General features: G+C 40.2%; 1 protein-coding gene across 4 annotated transcripts in view; it reads right to left on the bottom strand.

The window, feature by feature from the left end:
* Positions 1 to 15,584: 15,584 nt before the first annotated feature.
* Positions 15,585 to 19,013, bottom strand: part of SLC5A9 (solute carrier family 5 member 9) — a 40,856-nt gene continuing 37,427 nt past the window's right edge. For all 4 annotated transcript variants that reach the window (XM_004025753.5, XM_055358366.2, XM_055358418.2 and 1 more), the window contains one exon: positions 15,585 to 16,892. In XM_004025753.5, coding sequence (XP_004025802.3) covers positions 16,684 to 16,892 — 209 coding nt within the window. In that variant the 3' untranslated portion in view covers positions 15,585 to 16,683. The remainder of the gene's footprint in view (positions 16,893 to 19,013) is intronic.

Genomic DNA, 19,013 nt, shown 5'->3' on the forward strand with positions numbered 1-19,013 from the left:
TTTGGGTACTCAAATAATGGGTTTTCATTTTCATAATATGATTGAGCAGATATATCTGACATCCCAAAGGTTACATTAAAGCCAAGGGTAAGAGTTTTGTAGTCAGTGTTTCTCCAGCCATTTCTCATCTTTCAGCATATTTATTGAGCACTTGTGAACTACATACTGGATGACATAAAGAAAAAATACTAGCCTGGGCAACATAGCAAGACTTAGCTTCTACAAAAAAATACAAAAACTAGTTGGGCATGGTGGTATGTGCCTGTAGCCTTAGCTACTTGGGAGGCTGAGGTAGGAGGGATCACCTGAGCCCAGGAGTACAAGGATGGAGTGAGCCATGATTCCACCACTGCACTCCAGCCTGGGCAACAGAGTGAGACCCTGTCTCAAAACAACAACAAGAACAACAAAAACTGGCTTCTTAAATGTTCTCACAGAACTTTCAACGTAGTTTAGCAGATGAAATAAATACTTGAAAAGATCATAGTAAGAGATATCACAAAGGAATTCATATTTGCTGAGGAGTCAATGAGTAGTATGAGTTCAAAGGATGGAGAGAACTAAAGTTATTTATCTGAAAAGGCTTTATGAGTAGAGTAGGGACATGACTTCAGCCTGAAGGACAGGTCGAATTGCAATAGGTAGGAAAGGAGAAAATTACTGTAAGTGGGAAAAATTAAGCAGTGGCATAAAGGTATGGAAACAAGGGTTAATGAAGTGTGTTTGGGAGCAGCAAATTGATCACTTTTCTTGAGCTAGAGTGTCATGTAGGGGTGCACATCGGTGGGTATTGACAATAAATAAATATGGCTTCTAAATGAAATGAAACCTTCAAAACACCTTGTAAGGAAAGCTATTTCTGAATATACTTTTGATCCATCTTAAAGATCTCATAAAAAACTCCAATTTCAGCTGAACTTTTAAAAATAAATATTTTGCAATATAAAAATATTTCCTGGCATTAAGATATGCTCAAATACCAAACTCACTGCCAAGAGATTTTCCAGCTTAAACCCATGCTTTTTAGATGTGTTGTAAAGAGCTTTAGATATCATTTTATGTTTGCTTTAAACTTTTTTTCAAGGAAAAAATAGAAAAGTATATCCATTGGCCCTGTGTGCTTCTTATACATTATTGTCAGATCTTCATCTGCTAGGTGCCTGGATTTTTAGTGTAGAGATTACCTGTCATTCTTTGTTTGCCTATAGCCAGTGAACTTCAGGAATAATTTTTTCTTGTCTTGAAACAAGAATGAAGCTATATAGATAATGGTCACCATTATTTAGACATCAAAGATTAATATGAAAATATTTTCTGATAAACTTAGAACCATTTTTGTTTTATATCAGGTTTTCTAGATAAATATTTCAACTTTAATTAGACTTTTCAAATGTCCATTATTTTGTGATTTTAAAAAGCAGTGCTACGTAAAAACTATTAATGGAAGAGTCAGAAAAGTCGTTATATGAAAGTAAAAACTTTGAGGTAACTTGCTAATATTTTTGTATATTTTATTGCAATATTCTTGCATTTTTAAAGTTGGGGTTCTTTTACAAATTTTGTATCCTACTATTTTAACATTAATACATGTACATTTCTTCATTTTTCTAAAATGATGCATAAGTGTATTTCTTAACGGCTAATATCCCATTGATAGAAAGTAATTTAACAATTCCTCTATTGGACATTTAGATTGTTCCCTAATTATGTGTGTCTATTATATATTTAAACTGGAGAGACATGTATTTGCACCAAAGGTAGGTTATATGATCTACTTACGCAATGTGCAAGTGGAAAATGGATGGCAGAAGGATTGTTCTTCCTTCCTTGTTTGTTTGTACCAGAACTCTTCATTGTTTACATACATTTTAGCCTTGGTGCCATTTTCAGAAGCTTTATTTGTCTCACTTACTTTTTTGGTTTGGATAAGACTTAAATATAAAATCCATCTGTGAAGCATATTGTATATTCACATTGAAGGCTAAAAACCCTTTTTTAATTAAAACTTTATTCAGCACTCATGGTTCACTTTGTCCTGTTTTTATTATGAAACACTTCAGTCTTCTTCCTAAAAACACATATGTCTTGAACATTTCAAGATGTTTCTTGTTGCTCATGCAGAACTAGTTTCTTTATGCTCTCAGCTCACTGCCATATGTTCTAGCTGTTCATTTGCTTCCCTTTCTGGCATCTATGTAGGCAACATCTTGTATGTAATGTAAGTTAGTTTTATTCCCTTCTCCTTTATAAAACTTGTCAGAAGGTAAAATAACACACTGGAAACAGTGAATAGTACTCTGGTAAGTTAGAGTTTTCATGATTCTAAAGGATGTGGCCTTTCTTGTAATCTTAATGTTTGTAAGGTATGAAGAGAAAATGTGTCTAATGACACCTGAAGTCTTGCCAGGTGTGAATAATTACAGTTAAGGTGCTATGGATATTATTTGGTAACAACATATATTATAGAAATTGCAATTCTTTGTATTGAGTATTATACCAAATGTGAAGATTGGGGAAATGTGGAGAGGAAAAATAATAATCAGATCATCCCTTTTATTTTCAGGAATGCACCATATGTCCTCATCTGAAAGTCTCTGCAGGATGGTCTGACTCACGCGAGTGGTTTTGAGATAAGTTGTGTTATACCTCAAGTTAGGTAAAGTCGAGAGATGAACTAACTTAAAAAGTAGTGATGTTTACATAGAATCTAAATTGGAAAAGACAATAATATCGGCATTAGAAAGTTTGCCTTTAAGTAAAAAAAATTATTAGCCATAATAGGTTTTACATTCTTCATAATAGAATATCCTAAAGCAATAAAACCTCCACTATGTGAACTCTAAGTTCTGAACATCTGAATTTTTCAAATAGTTCTGAGTTATATTTAATTTGTTCTTTACTGACTAGAACACTTCCTAATTTATCACATCATTTTTAACCTCCTCAAACATACTGAATATATTTTTTCCAGGTTTACTGAGGTATAATTGACAAACAAAAATTGTGTATGTAAGGTGTACAATGTGATGTTTTGATATGTGAATACATTTGATGATTCTGGCTTCCCAATATGAAGATCACTTATTGTGTCAGCCATCATAAAACGTAGGACTGTTGAGATAGAGTAGAACCATTTATGTCTGCAATGACTGCCTCCATGCTAATATGTCTCAATTTTGTTTTGTTTTTAGAATTTATATTTTCACATTTGCTGCTTATGATGTAGAGTAGGCTTGGGGACCAGGTTACCAATTTGATATGATTGCATAAAACAAGAATGAAAATGTTCTGTGTCGGGGCCTTTTAAGTATTGGTGTTATGTCATCAGCTTTGACTATTATAAGAATTTTGTGCTTGCTTCCTGCTCCATTTAGATGAATGAACTTGGTGTATTTAAAGAGTATGTCAGTGTAGATGTCAACAGTCTATCTCCCCAAATCCAATTTAACATGTAAGGATAAAATTACATTGATTTAATGTTCTAATTTTATATACATTTTAATAGAACAGAAACATAAAAGCATTTAGACTACATTTAGATTTCTTTATATGATGATTTACTATATCATATACCATCCACTACCAGATAGATTAGAATGCACATCTTTAACTATAGTATTGTACAATTTATGATGCAAAATTTATCATTGTACCAATACAGAACTTATGGTACATTTTATTTAAGTTCATGGTGTTTTCTTTCTGAAAGGAAACTTTTCTTCAATCACAACACAAATGGAAGAGCTAAAATAGAAAGCTTTGCAAATTCAGTATAGCCATTTTTAAATGGCTTAATAAATTATTCTTTCAGTAACACTTGACTTAACTTCAATAAATACACACTGAATTACATCCTATAGGTTAGTACAGTTGATAAGCATTTTTTTTCTCTCCCTGAACTAAGACATAAAAATCCACACCCAGGAGACAAGCTTAGTAGGTCACAGAAGTACCCCCATGTGTCTTGCATGAGGATGTTTGTTCATGCAAAGAACATTTATTGAGCACTTATGTACTAGGGACAGTGGTAGCTGCCAAGGATAGGGGATACAGATTCATCTATCCCTGATCTTGAGGAACTTAGAGTCCTAAAAAGAAAGACACATGGAGTTACATTTCCATATGGAAAATACTATAATAGGTATAAACAAATTTAATCATCACCTTTAGAGGCTGAGAAATTTTTTTAAAAAAGGAATAAAGTGAGGAGTGGTGGGTAGTGGGGAAAGAAAAATGCTCCATCCTGTTTCAAAGAATAAGAGAAATATATCTCCTCAACTCAATGTTATGAATACTGGAGTTGTAGTCATGAAACATTTTTGAATGCTGTTACTATCCCATCTTGAAAAAACACAAAACATCCAGGCACAGAATATTGTTAAGTCAAAGGGAGGATATGATTAATTCTGCTAGAGAAAGGAATGGTCCAGGGAAAATTTTACAGGTACTTGAGGTGAGCCTTAAAGGATCCATGTGATTTCAGTAGGCAGAGATGTGCAAAGAAATGGTGTAGGCCAAGGGAACAGCCAGAATAAAGATCAAAGAAGGCATGGTAATGAGGATGACACTCTCCTGCCACAATTAGTTGTTACGCCTTACAGCAGAGTAGCTGGTACTGTGTAATGTAGTAAGAACCACGGAGTTGGCCAAATGAGCTTGGTTTGAGACCTGTCAGTATTATGCACCAACTGTGTAGGTTGGTGGCAAGGTGCCGAATCATTCTGTGCCTCCATTTCTTTATCTGAGAAAGGGAAAATTATGCCTAACCTGAGGGCTACCATGTTGTGCAACTGTAGGATGCATCATTCACATTGTACAGAGGCCCTAGCTATCTCAGGTGGGCTGGGAGGATTAAATGGGACAATACATATAAAGTATTTAACACTGTGGCTGGTACATAGTAAGTGCTCAATAAACATTCACTACTGTTAATCAGGCAACTGTCATTTTAATAAATGGATTCACTTGAAATCCCTTTTATTTGTAAAGCCTTATGTATTTCTACCCTTGGAAAACAATCTATGTGTTCCTGAGATTAATTTGAGTAGAATGCAAGATATACTTTGCTTCATTTACTGGGCTTCAAAATTTGTTGTCCAGGAAATACAGAAAGACAAAAACATACCAAAGAAAAACAAAACAACAAATAAATTAAATCCCCCTAAATCATTTTGAATGAACGTTTTTCTCCAATGATGGTTCATTTTATTCATGCCATTGCATAGAAGTCTCAAATATATTTATTTTTATTTGTAAAACACCCCTTCTGTTACCATCTGATGTTTCCATAAGGAACATTTTCCATCACAGTTTTATGTCCCTGAAACTTAAAGATGTTTATTTTTTCTTCCCCCTTTATATCCAGAAGCAAGGCTATTTGGAATGGATTAGTTGATTAGGACATCTGACTCAGAAAATGAGACAGCCATGAATTTGGCTGAGAATTCAGAAACATGGATGGGGACATTGATTATTACCAGTCTTCAAATGTCAGCAAAGACTTCAGGGTTGCAGGATGGAGAAAATAAAACACATAAAGTTTAATGGCTTTGGCTATGGGGGTCTTTGGGGCAGGTTGGATGGAGTTATTTGCTGAACACGATAGTCTTTTTGTTACTTGTCCAGCTGGATTGATTGAAGCCTGTTTTCACTCTATCTTGTAAAACAGAAAATAGCCATTAGCTACTCACCAGTATATATGGAAAATGCAGAGGGTTGTGCTTCAGTTAGGGTCTGTCTGCAGCAATCTAGTCCTCATAGCATGGGATTATAGCAAGTACTACAAATAGGCAAAGTCAAAGGAGCTTGCTTAGCCATTTAACACCTATCATGGACTCTTAAACTGGAGTTTGGATTGCAGGATGCTTTTTATGTAGTGACCTTGGATCTATACCAGTGGGAGAGAAGGATTGGGCAGAGGGGATAATTTTAGCTGCAATGCAGGCCTGATAGCAACCTTGCTCAAACTCACAGGGAGCTCTGGAGCTAAAATGGCCCATTGGAATAAACTCATGTTAGGCTGAAATGGCCATGTTTTTATACTTATTATTCACTGGATGTGGACTGCTCTTGGAAGGGTGGGACCTCTGACAAGGTGGATCTGTGGGTAAAGAAATGCTGACAATTGAGGGCTGCCTCCCCACAGAACTGCCAGCAGCTGGGGCAACAGACCTTTTCTTGAAGAGGAATCTGGTGACACATCACCCTGCCTTTGCCTCCCCAAGTTCTATTATAACATATATGATCCAAACCATTTTGCAGAAACATGGCTGGACAAAGAGGCTCCACCCTCTCACTCTCCCAGTTTCTTCCACAAAATAAAGTCTCAAGTAGCTCACTGTTCCAAAAGTGACTTATACCACTGGACATCACCACCATTCCCAACACAAAACCATAGATCTAATATTAGGCCTATGAAGAGTTAGTGTTTTTCCCAAGCAGTAATTATAAGGAAGGTGTACAGCCCTAACCTGTTTATCAAGCTCCAGATTCACAGATATAAAAACTATCTGGCTATGCCAGTGGGATATCCCATGGGTACCTCCAAGTCGGTGTGCTCAAATCTGAACTCATAATTTCTTCTTTCGAGACCAAACCTGCTTTCCACATCTCAATACATTAGAGTACCTACTCTTTAGATCTAAAGCCTGGGAATTATTCTTAATTCTCTCCATCCCCCCAGAGTCAGTAAGTCCTGCAGATTTAACCTCACGAATGCCTTTAGTAGCCTTCTCCCCTCCTCCAGTCCTCTCCCCTGCACGGCTACTGTCCTAATTCAGGCCCTCATTCAAAGGAGGTTATCTTTTTGTAATTGTACTAACTTTTAAAAGTTATAGTATGTTGTTGCAAATAGTGTAGCATAGCTTATGATATTCTCTTTTCTTACCCCATACCTGCAGGTACCCAGGGATGACCTTCTGTGAATGGTCTGCCTAGGTATTCTGGTGGATTCCTCCACAACTCCTTTTGATATTATGTAGATATAATACCTTTTATCTTGATCAACAAGGCAAGAACAATCTCTACTATGAAAGATGAAAATTTAATGTTGACTACCTTCCCTCCCTTCTTCTTCTCCCAGTATTTGATATTCATGTTATTATTAGTTATTTTATTGATTACATATGTAATTTTCAGTAACAGACTTAAACCTCTATTTCTTGCTCCACCTACTTTCAACAATCTGTTGACTACCTACTTTGTAAGAAGACAGATATTAACACTTCTATCTTTGCCCTCTCAATTCTATCTTTTGTCAACTACATGTTTATGTTGTCAAAGTTGTAACATTTACATTCTGTTCTTTAGCCAAATTAATCTTCCATGCTCTTCCTTCCATAATTTTTTATTCTACAATTAACATTTTGATGTGTTTGCTTTAGTACAGTATTAATTTATCTATCCTTTTTTAAACAGTGGTAAAATGTACATAACATAATATTTATAATTTTAACCATTGTAAAATATACAAATTTTAACCATTTATAATTTTAACCAAATGTACACATTTGGTTACAGCATTCATAATGTACATAATGTACAGCATTCATAATGCTGTATACCTATCACCACTATCTATACCCCAAATTTTTCATCATCCTCAACATAAACTCTGTACCCACTAAACAATTTCTCCCTCTTGCCTACTCTTCTCCTGCCCTCTATTCAGCTTTCTCTCTCTCTGAATTTGCCTATTCTGGGGACCTCATGTAAGTAGAATCATTCAATATTTGCCTTTCTCTGTCTGGTTTATTTCAGTAAATGTAATGTTTTCAAGGTCCATTCACGTTATAGTTTATATCAAAAATTCATTCCTTTTTAAAAAAACTTTTATTTGAGGTTCAGGGATACATGTGCAGCTTTGTTACACAGGTAAACTGGTGTCACGAATGTTTATTATACAGATTGTTTTATCATGCAGGTACTAAGTTTAGTACCCAATTGTTATTTTTTTTGATCCTCTCCCTCCTCCCACTCTCCACTCTCAAGTAGGCCCCAGTGTGTGTTGTTCCCCTCTTTGTGTCCACGAGATATCATCATTTAGCTGTCCTTTTTATATGGCTGAATAGTATTCTATGTGTATGTAAAAGATTTTGTTTATCCCTTTATCTACTGATGGATTTTTCCTTTCTTTTTTCCAGTGATACTGCAACAACCTCAAAAATTGCCATCCCTTAGCAGCCTCTGGCTCTATCATTTATTCTCTTACTGTTGCTGGAATGATCTTTCTAAAGATAAGATGCTCTTTGTATATATTAGTTGCCCTTACCCTTCCTGACTCTGTCCCATTCTTGGCTATACCGTGGCACCCAGTGTCCCTAGGCTCACCTCTACCTCTTCTCCAATGTCATCTGTGTTACACTCTCACACACCCTGTGCTTCAGCCACAAAAGGTACCTCACTCTACCTTAGAGATGTCATGGCCTTTTACATACTTGTCTTGCTTTGTGCAGTTTCTTCTGTCTCTCATATAATCATTTTGTCTGTCTACACAGAAATCTCTACACTCCAAGTAGAGTTAAATGTCTAAATCTAAGTTAAACATTATTTCCCATGAAGCCTTCCCCATTTCCACGAGGTAATTTGTTGCTCCTTTCTCTGTTTTTCTGAAGTATTTTGTTCCCACCTAGAATTTCAGTGCTTAATTGTTCTGCAATAATTTGCTGACTTGCCTGCCTTTTTTATTCGACTGACCTCCTCGTAGATTGCAGCTGTTTTCCATATTTATGTCATGAACCTAGAAAATGTAACATTCATGAAGAATGCTGCATGAGTGAGTAGTAGTACAATGAGGGTAGGGTTGAATGTGGAGTCAGAAATCTGGGCTTAAGGACCAGTTCAGCCACATTACCTCACCTCTCTGAGTTTGTTTCTTCATTCACCATTCCTAGACTGGTGTTGAGAACTAAATGAGATGGTTAATGTGGGAGCACTCTTTATAAAATAATTGCGAGGATTTTAAAAATTATCAGTCTTACTAGTCTTCATGTACTTCTCATCCCAGATAAATTTACTATTCTATAGGAAGTTCCCAGTTTGTGAATCATTCCTTTAAGAAGAAATCATAAATAGTGGAAATATAATTTTGGAATACGTGATGTTTGGTTTGTTTGCTTAAGTGGTTAGAAATTTCAGGGATGCAGAATTTAGCTAGCAAAAGGAAGAACTTTCTAATTGGCAGTGTGGTCCAGTAATGAATGCTCTCAGGAGGTCATCATTGCTCCATCTCTGGACCACCCTGCCAATTAGCAAGTTCTAATAGAGGGCTGGCTAAGTTTACCTGTCAGGGAGACTGTTCAGAGAAATTCTGACCCGGAATGAAGAGGGAGGAGAGCTGCACTAGCTGACTCTGAGGTTCCTTCTCATTCTGAATGTTTATAATCCTAAAATTTACATACAAGGCATACTGAGAGAGAGACCAATGCTGCTTTTGTAGTCTATTCAGGAGATAAGGTATAAAGGTTGGGTTTTATTTTTTCATCTTTAAGAGAAAAGTTGTAGGTTTTGTATAAGACCACAGTAAAAAGTCTGACATTTCTACTTTGTGAGTCTGGGCTGAAGCTGAAATTTGATTTTGAAATATGAAAGTAAACTGTAACTACCTTAATTTAAGCCTGTAGGATTTACGTTTATATATAACCTTTAAATTTCTCCCAAATTTTCACCCTGGAGAAAAGAAGAAATTACAGTAATCTTACTTAAGGCTAGAAATCTAGACAGACACTCATTCTAGGTTAATGGATAACTGACACTGCTTTGCCTGGGCTTCTAGCAGTTTCCATCCCCTCTGACTGATGTGAACTCTCACACCCAAGGACATGGTTACAAGTCTCTCATGTTAAATTGAGTGCTTTTGTAGTCCAAACTCAATAACAAAAACACTTTAGAAAACATTTTCTTCATGATATTTTTAAGAGTGCTATTTTTTTTTAAAACACCATCCTTTCACAGTTCAAAGCTGCTTCTTAATGTTATTATTGCTCATGGTAAACCCATTTCAATTCTCTGAAAGCTACTCTGCAATGTTTTTCTATTTGTGCTGTTGCCTCTCAAGCTGACATATGACTTTCCCTGTATACCCTCCACTACCACCAACCAATCCATCCACTTCCTGCCCCAAGGAGACAAATTGTGGAAACAAATTAGAAGCACACAATGTCAACATGAGAAGTGTCCATAGATTTCATCTAATCTAATTCAAGCCTTTGCGCCTCTCCTCTTTTAAGGAAGAAGCAACTGAGGGATGGCTAGGGAGGGTCATAAAGCAAGTAATGACAAAATTAAGCTAGGATACAAATCTTTTACCTGCTTATCTAGTACTTTTACCACTGCCCCATGCACCGACTGGAGGTGAGTTGGGGTAGGGGCTCTGAAAGGTTTCAGAGAGGTGGTTACAGCTCTCACTGTGGTGACTGACAACTGACCCAATGGACAGGCAGTTTCCTTTTAAGTGACTTGGTAGAAGGCCTGACATCATCTTGCAATTGAATGGGGGGCTAAGAACCCTGCTGAAATATATACATATAGAGAGAGCCAGGTGACATCTCATATGTACATATTGGCAGGTAGAGATGGAGAGATCAACCTGAGAACAAGGTCCTGCTGGAATGAGAAAGCATGGCAAAGATGAGAGGTTTGGAAAGGGGCCACAGGAGCATTAGACTCAATGAGACTGAAGGTCCACATTAGAGACTGGAACAACTGAGGCACAAATGGTGAATGCTACCATCTGAGATTCCTCAGATACATTGAGGACATTCTGAATGTGAAGGGGGTTGTTGGAACTTGGAGGCAAAAGAGGCTGCTTTGCTTTTTAATTTTTACAGGCTGTCCTGAAGCTCACATTTGGGTGTTGACTGGCCTTTCTGAAACGGAGATGAAACTTGTCTACCTACCTCTAAGAGTTGTAGGAATTTAATGAGACCTCACCCGTGGCAGGACTTTGTAACTCCAAAGTCTGTACAGATTGTACAGATATTGTCTATTATTCTTTCTCTTGATTGTGGCTAAGAACTAAGGAATCCAGAGCCAAAATATGATGGAGTAGATTGAACATGCATTCATTCACTCATTCATTGAACATTTATGAAGAGCTTACTAAATGTCCTAAAACAATGCAACCCCTAGATGAATACCACACCTACTTTCAAAGAGCACCAGTCTATGGCAAAGAAGAGATGAAAATAATTATAACACTTGCATGAAACTTGCTATGGTAGAAACACAGGGGCCTGTGGAGGCTCAGAGGAAGGACACAAAACCAACTTGGGTGAGTGGAGGAAGCAGCATGAAAAGTTAGTAGGAAATGATTCCTGAGCTGAGTAGGAGATAGGCAATGGTGGTAGAAGGTCAAGGGTAAGTGTTCCAGGCAAAGGGAGCCACATGAACAATGGCGTGGGATAGGGGAAGTAGGGCTGAATGAGAGGACCTTGGAGACCCCTTCAAATGGTAAGTGTGACAGACACATTAACGAAAATGTAAATGTGTGTGTGATGTGTGTGCCTTCAGTAGACCTGCCCAGGGCTTGGTGGTAATATAGGCCTCAACATGCCTTTTTCTCCAGCCCCTCCTATGTCATTCTTGGCTTGCCCACTACCCCTGAAACACTTTTCATCTTGAAAGGCCTGGATAATTGTTGCTGAACCCTTGCATGGCCTTAAGCAAGTCCCATCCCTTCTAGAAGTCTCCAGTGTCTCTTTCTGTGAAATATAGGGGTCTGATTAGCTGGTCACTGAGGTCCCTTCTAGGACTGACCCTGACTTGTGAGCTTCCTACACTGTAGTGATTCACTGTTTGCCTCTGACTCTCCCCCACACTCTGGGAATGGAGCTTAGGTCTCCTGACTTTCAGCTTAGGGTTCTTTTCTTTCCACCACATTGGCTGTTTTACTGTATCATAAGAGTTAAAGGAGAAACATCCTGTTCCTCAGAGAACTGAGTCTAGCTGAGAGCTAAGAAGGCACCAAAGCTTGAACACCATGGTACCCCTAGTGCCTGGAACAGGGTGCGGCCCATGACATTATTTGTAGTGTTTAGTGCCAAAATGAAAGAAATCTTGATTGTAAAACCTCAAAACTGGAGATAACCTCATAGATCTCTTTGTATGGGCTGTTCCCTCTGCCTGAAAACCTTCCCGTCAGCACCCACTTCCTGTGGCCAGCAGCAGGGCTAAGACTTGATACTAGACAGGAGAGCTTCTCTCCCTGTGGGTAAGACTTTATGGTCAAAATCCTCCAGACTTTGCCCTTTTCCCTCTCCACAAAGCCCAACTTCAAAGCCTGATTTCCTGTTAAAAAACTGTCTTTGGTTTCTCGGAAGCAGCACATGAAACCAGGTGCCAGCGGTTTATTTCAGAGGAGATCCCAGGAAACACCTCCAAGGAAATGGGGAAATGAGACAGGGAAGGGAAGGGAGCTATGCAGGGTGTGTTAATGGACATATTAACACGGCGGGTAGCTGCGCCTCATTGTCCCTCTGAAAGATATTTTAGAGCAAGGTTCCAAGTTGTCCCACTTCAGGGCAAGGGGCTGACAGTGCTTATCCTCAAACTCTTTTTTGTCGCTGGTTCAGGGCTGCTCCCAGGTGTGTTAACTCCAAGCACTTCTAGCTTGTTGTATGCAGGGGACCGAACATTTTTCTACAGTCAGAGAAAGCCCTCAGCAGAGAGGTGAAGGGGCTTTCAGCAGGAAGTCACAGTAAACAGCACTGCTGAGACCTAGGGGATGTGGGCAAGGACACCGACAGCCTCTGCCCCAGTGGTGCAATGCCCATTATCTTCAGTCCCTGGTCAGTAATCTTCACAGCTCTGCCTTAGAGGCAAGAGGCTAAATACAGACAGGATTTATAAGGGGAAATTAAATATGCAGGGTTGACATTTGCAAATGAATAAATAGTATCCCTATTTTATGGGAATTCATTGTGCACTTTTGTACCTTAACCCTTTAGCACATGCTGCCTTACTACCTTGTATGACTTTTTCTAGAAAACTCCAATTCATTCTTCCTTCAAACTCTAGCTCCATTATGCACTTTTATGTTATGCCCTTTCCTGATTGCCCTGATAGAACTAATTCCTCCCTGCTCTTTTCTCTGACAGCATTTTCTGCTAGATCTAAAATAACATTGCTATGTAGTGTCATGCCTCCTTATGTGTTCATCCTGCCTGCTACTAATAGCAGTAATAATGTTGTGGGACGTTTCCCTTAGTTTAGCTAAGAGCCAGGTCCTTATCACATGGCCATGAAAAATTAGGCTCGCAGATGATTTGAAGGGTGAGAATAATGGGATTTATTGGGTAAAAAGGAAAAAAGGGGGAACAGGAACTCACTTCAAGGCCAGAGTTCCTGCTAGTGTAGGATTCCCACCTCACAGATTGAATTCTAGTTTCCACCCAAGGAGAGGAGAGGCCAGGCTCCTCCCTGCTGCAAATGGCACGAACGTCTGTGGCTCCATCCCAGTGCGCACTCCTCTCGGTGCATAGGCCAGTTGGAGTTTTGCCAGGGAGCCCTTCCCACCTGGCTGTCTCAGTAATAGCTAACATTTATTAAGTACTTTAGTTATGTGCGAGGCACTATTTTAAATACTTTATTTGAATTAACTAATTATCTTCTCATCAACTCAGTGAAGTAGCTGCTATTACTGTCTCCATTTTGTGGATGAGAAAAGATAGAGAAGTTAAACAACCTTTCCAATATCTTGTCATTAGAAAATGACAGCATGAGGAATTGGTTCCAGAAGATCAGTCTTTCAAGCCCCTGCAGTCTTCTTAACCACTGCGCATAACAGCCTGTCTTTGGCTGTAGTACAGAAGGGGGCACAAGGACAAAACCCTGGGATATATTTCTAGCAATTTTCATAGGATCTCATGCCAAGCTGGAAAACACCATCTATGGAGAGTCTTAAATAGAACAATACTTGCATTTTAGAAAAATCATTCTTGCTATAGTGCATAGGATGAATTGCAAGAAGAGAGACTGGGAAGAGAGATAAGAGTCAAAGGGCTGTTGAAATGATCCAGGTAAGAGATGAAGTCCCAAGTTTAGCATGGACCTTCCTTCCTGAGCTATCACCTGCTTACCTCCCAGTCACTGCACCACCCATTCCCCAACATGCAGGCCTAACACTCATGGATGTGCAGGTGGTGCCCTGCACAAATACACCTGGCCAATAGGGGCATGTGGGAGCTGAAGTGAGCGTGGGCTCTGGCTGCCACCTGTCACCCTATAGTGAGGATCTGTATCTGCCAAGAAGAAAGGCATCTTTTGCTCACTTTCACAATGAAGCGTAAGGACTAGCAGTGGTCCTGTCCACGTGTATCTTCCACTCCCGACATTTAAAACTATTTTTGTTCCTAGTTATGTCATAATTTTTCCCACCTCTGTGTTTTTAATCTTTGGTTTCCTCTGCTAGGGGTGCCCTTTCACTCACTCATTTCATTCAATTATTCTTTCACTTATTCATATAACACAGAATTTTGTACCCACCATGTGCCAGGTACCTATCTAGGTGAAGGGGATTCAGCAGGGAGCTCATGATCTAGGGGAAGAGATGCCTATTAATGAAGAAGTAATCAATCACACAAATTAGTAGTATACACTGACATATGCTTTGAAGGCAAAGTTGGGGGATCATGAGACTGTATCTTGGGTGTTAGGGGCTCATCTTTGGGATGTAGGTGTTTGTGCTAAGATCATGACCGGGACTATATGGCTTTACTTAGGATGTGACTTTTGAGCTGAGATGTGAAGAATAAGTAGGAATTAATCAGGCAAAATGGTAGGGAAGGGGAGTGGCCACCCTTCTGCAGTCCTACTGTATTCAACAGCATGTCTTGTCTTTGGGTCAGATGAGATACGTCCGGAGTTTAGTAGAGGCTCAGTACAATAACAGGACAATAAAGGAGGAGGAGGGCCAAGATTGGAGGAATGGAGAGACATCTCTCAAATCTACAGAGGGGGAGGCGCCAAGAGCCAGGCAGAAGGCAGGAAGTTGGAGACTGAGGAAGAGACCTCTGAGAAATTCTGGGAGCTGAGGAACATTTAAAAATAAGATATTCAGTATCTAATTTTAGATTGTGCTTCTGTGGCTTAAAATTCTTCTCCCCAAACCTTCAATATAATATGTCACACACAAATACTAGTGTGAAAGGTTTTGGGAGAAATCAGGGGAAAACTGAGGAGTTCTCAGTAAGGATCAACGGGGAACAATGGAGAGGGCAGAGCCAACTAAGGTGAGAAGCAAATGAGGTCAAAAGGTCAATGGAAACAAAAATGTGGAGGCTGCAGTGACATGAGGTATTCATCGAATCTGCTGTGTCTACACCTCAAAGAAATAGAATTTTATTTGTATCCAGTTGTAATTACTGGTCAGTGTAAATGGATGAGAGTAGAGGCAGCCTTGACTGGGAGATAGAAGAAAGGCACGCCCTCACCTGGTGTCTGTCAGTAGGCTGGGGCTGTGATCCCACTCTAGGTGTCTGAGACTCAGTTACTTAAACTCCAAGTGAAGAAGACTCACCCCTAACAGCTAACACTCCAAGTCACTACCCAGCCAGCTGCAGCACAAAGTCTACCAGGACCATGGAGAACTAATTAACTCAATACACATTTATTGAACAGCTGTTATTTTCTGGGTACAAAGTCACTTGGGATATGGCCCTTGGTCCTTGCCCCCTGGAGTCTTCCATCTCGGTGTGATCAGTGCTGTGACAGAAGCAGGTCAAGGCTATGGGAGCAGGAGTGGGACCTTGACCCAGGTTTGGACGTTGCGGCAGCTTCCTGGCGAAGGAACACTTAACTGGGGTCACAGTGTATTCCAAGGTATGCGGATTCATGGCAAGCAAAGGGAGAAGGACAGAGAAGCACAGGCACAGTGGCCCCCAGGCTGTTTGTGCTTCCCGCTGTGGGGCTTACCCTTAAATACAGAGTAACATGTCTTGATTCTTCGAGGTTTTAACAAGTCATGTCTCTCCAACTGCTTCTCAAGGCCATAGAGAGTTTGTGCATATTTGGGTTAGAGAGTAGGAAGAGGCAGAATTTAAATAGTGCTTTGGATAGTCCATTGTCCCAGAGCTTTCTGCCCAAAATACCATCTGTCACCATGCTTAAAGTCCACCCTTGGCTCTCCACCCCTTCAGGTCTGACAGCCACCACTGTGGAGCCACCAATGGAAATATAGGACCCTCCTGGGTAAATTCATGCAACAAATAGATTATTGGTGAGAATAGAAAGATAGAGAGGTAGGGGAACCAGAAAGGGGAAGAGGAAGGAGGATAAGGGGGAGCAAAGGTGCTCTTGGATTTTTGCAAATTTCTTCCTGCTCCTTTTCTTGTATCCTCCACTTTTCTACTCTCAAGACACACATTCAGTAAAGGCTACTGAATACATTCAAGAAGAGGGTGGAAACAGTGTGTTTGAGGTAGGTCTGTAAGGCAATATATCAGAAAGAGTGGGGAAACCCCGTGTGACACCTTCTGGGTGGTCCTGAACAAACCCAGTGCTCTCTCTGGGCTTCTGTTTCTCCACTTGTCAAGTGTGCAGGTTGAGTTGGATTCTCTTCAGGGGAGCTTGCAGTCTTGACTTCTGTGGTCTCCAGTTTAGACAGCAAAGTAAGAGGAGAGCCTGTTTCTGTGGCTGACAGGCTTGGGCTTTGTTTAATCTGTCTACACTGAAGCCAGGTCTGTGGAATCACGCAAAATAGCCCCAGAGGAAGATGTTGATGGCCAGCAAAAGGACAGCATTGATGTTGCAGACATGTCTCCAGAGTGGCTCCTCCTCAATGCTTGTCAGCTTCTGTTCTAGTGCAGCCTTCTCTGCTGGGCTCAGGGCTTGCTCCGGTGTTCCAGAGAGCCCACAGAACCAGCTCCAGAGCAACTTTCCCCAGGACCTGCTTGGGGCTGGAGGGACAAAGCCAGAAGACAAAGGACAGCAGGAGGGGAGAGGCAAAGAAGATTGGAGAAAGGAAAGTGATAGGAGAGTAGGGGAGGGAGAGAGATGGTGAGATACTGATGGAAAGTATGGGGGGTGCACAGAAACTGGGGAGGGGTGAAGCCATTGACTTGTACTTTCTGCAAACCACAGACTGGGTGCTGAGCTGGTACTCTAGACTAAGTTCTGATCTTGGCCACAGCACCCAAACAGTCATGTAGTGGAAGCACCACTTTCTTCAAGAGGGGATGGTGTATTAAGGTGGCAGGATGATGCAATTCATCCCAATTCATAGCACAAGTCCTGAATAAGGGAAGAAGGAAGGAGCATTACCTCACCCAGGAAGAAGGAAGCGTTTGAACCAGACAGACTGCTACAACCGCAATTGGAAAGAGCACTGGGCTGCAAGCCAGAAACCTGGTTCCAGAGCCAGCTCTGCCATTAGCTGACTGTGAGGCCATATGCAAATCACTCAGCTTCTCTGAGCTGGAGGTTCTTTCTGTCTCAAACGTATCAATGACATATGCCCCATTCTTCTCCAGGTTGTTCTGACTACCAAATGAGGATGGAAATTGGACAGCACTTTAAAAAGCTATCAGTACTGGAGCAGTGGGAGAGGTTCTGGTGTATATGATATTCTAAATGTGCACGAGACCGAACCCATGCAGACACGGGCTTCCTTGGGGTGAGAAAGGGGCCTGCTCTGAGGTTAAAAGGTAGCACAATTCACTAAAAACTAAATTTAAAAGAAGTAATAAGGTAAATATTTTTAAGTTTTTTAAAAATCAGCAGATATTATATTACAAATAAAATTAATATAAAAATCCTTTCATTGAGATTGAAAAGAATGTACTGGGAATGAATGCTTTATTATTTTAATGGGTTTAGAATGTGGTAGCTCATAAGTTCAATAAAACCACAGGGTGTCAGAGATGCAAGAACCTTGGATGCCATCTGGTCTGGCTCCCTGATTGCACAGAGGAGAAAAAACTCTCAGGAAAGGGAAGAGACTTATTTAAGGTCACATAGCAACAGAACTGCACTAACGATAATAGGAATTCAGCATTTCATTTGTACTAGGCTTTATCATTTTCCAAGCTGTTCCAAACATTCTCTCTTTTGATTCCCTTGGCAACCTTCTGAGACAGAGGATGCACAGAGCTTCGTATTTAAATTCATATGCCCAGAGAGCCTATGTCACTAAAGGAGTTATTAAGTGGTGTGCCATAACTCAATAAATTAGTATCTAAAAACTGGGATGTACATATTTCTTTCAGATCTACTCTGCTGTCCTTTAAATTTTTTTTATATTTAAAATATATATTTTTATATATATTATATATATATATATATTTTGAGACAGGGTCTCACTCTGTTGCCCAGGCTGGAGTACAGTGGCACGTTCATGGCTCACTGTAGCCTCAACCTCCTGGGCTCAAGCAGTCCTCCCATCTCAGCCTCCTGAGCAGCTGTGACCACAGGTGTGCACCACCACGCCCTGCTAATTTTTGTATTTTTTGTAGATATGGGGTTTTGCCATGTTGCCCAGGCTGGTCTTGACTCCTGAGTTCAAGCAATCCCCCTGTCTTAGCCTCCCAAAGTGCTGGGATGACAGGTGTGAGCCACTGTGCCAGCCTCCTTTAAATATTTTTAACTTTTCTTTTCAGGACTCAACATTATACTATGCCTACCTGCAGGCCTTTGGAGAAGGGGTGCCTCTTCCGTATTCCTGATGTTTGTTTCTCTGGGCAGGGAAGGAGCTTTAGTGTATAATGGCACCAGCCTTTCCCTACCCTTCTACTTCCTCATGGTGGTGGTCTGTGAAGGGGGGTAGGTTTCTCTCATTGGACTTCTTGGCTGACTTGGTGCCTCCTTTTTCTTGCTTGGGAGCAAGTTGTCCACAGGGAGCAGGCATTTCTCTTGGCTTCTCCAGGGACTACTCTGTCCCTTGGCATGGGGACCAGCTGGGGAGTAGGTCCATTTGTGTAACTCTGTGTAAGTCCGTCTAGTTCTGGGTTTCAGCCGTGGGAAAGTACAAGCTGTCTCCTTCCTCTTTCTCTTTGGGAACTTCCTTTGCAGCTTTGCCCCTT

The sequence above is a fragment of the Gorilla gorilla genome, chromosome 1, assembly GCF_029281585.2.
Source record: "Gorilla gorilla gorilla isolate KB3781 chromosome 1, NHGRI_mGorGor1-v2.1_pri, whole genome shotgun sequence".
NCBI lineage: Eukaryota > Metazoa > Chordata > Mammalia > Primates > Hominidae > Gorilla > Gorilla gorilla.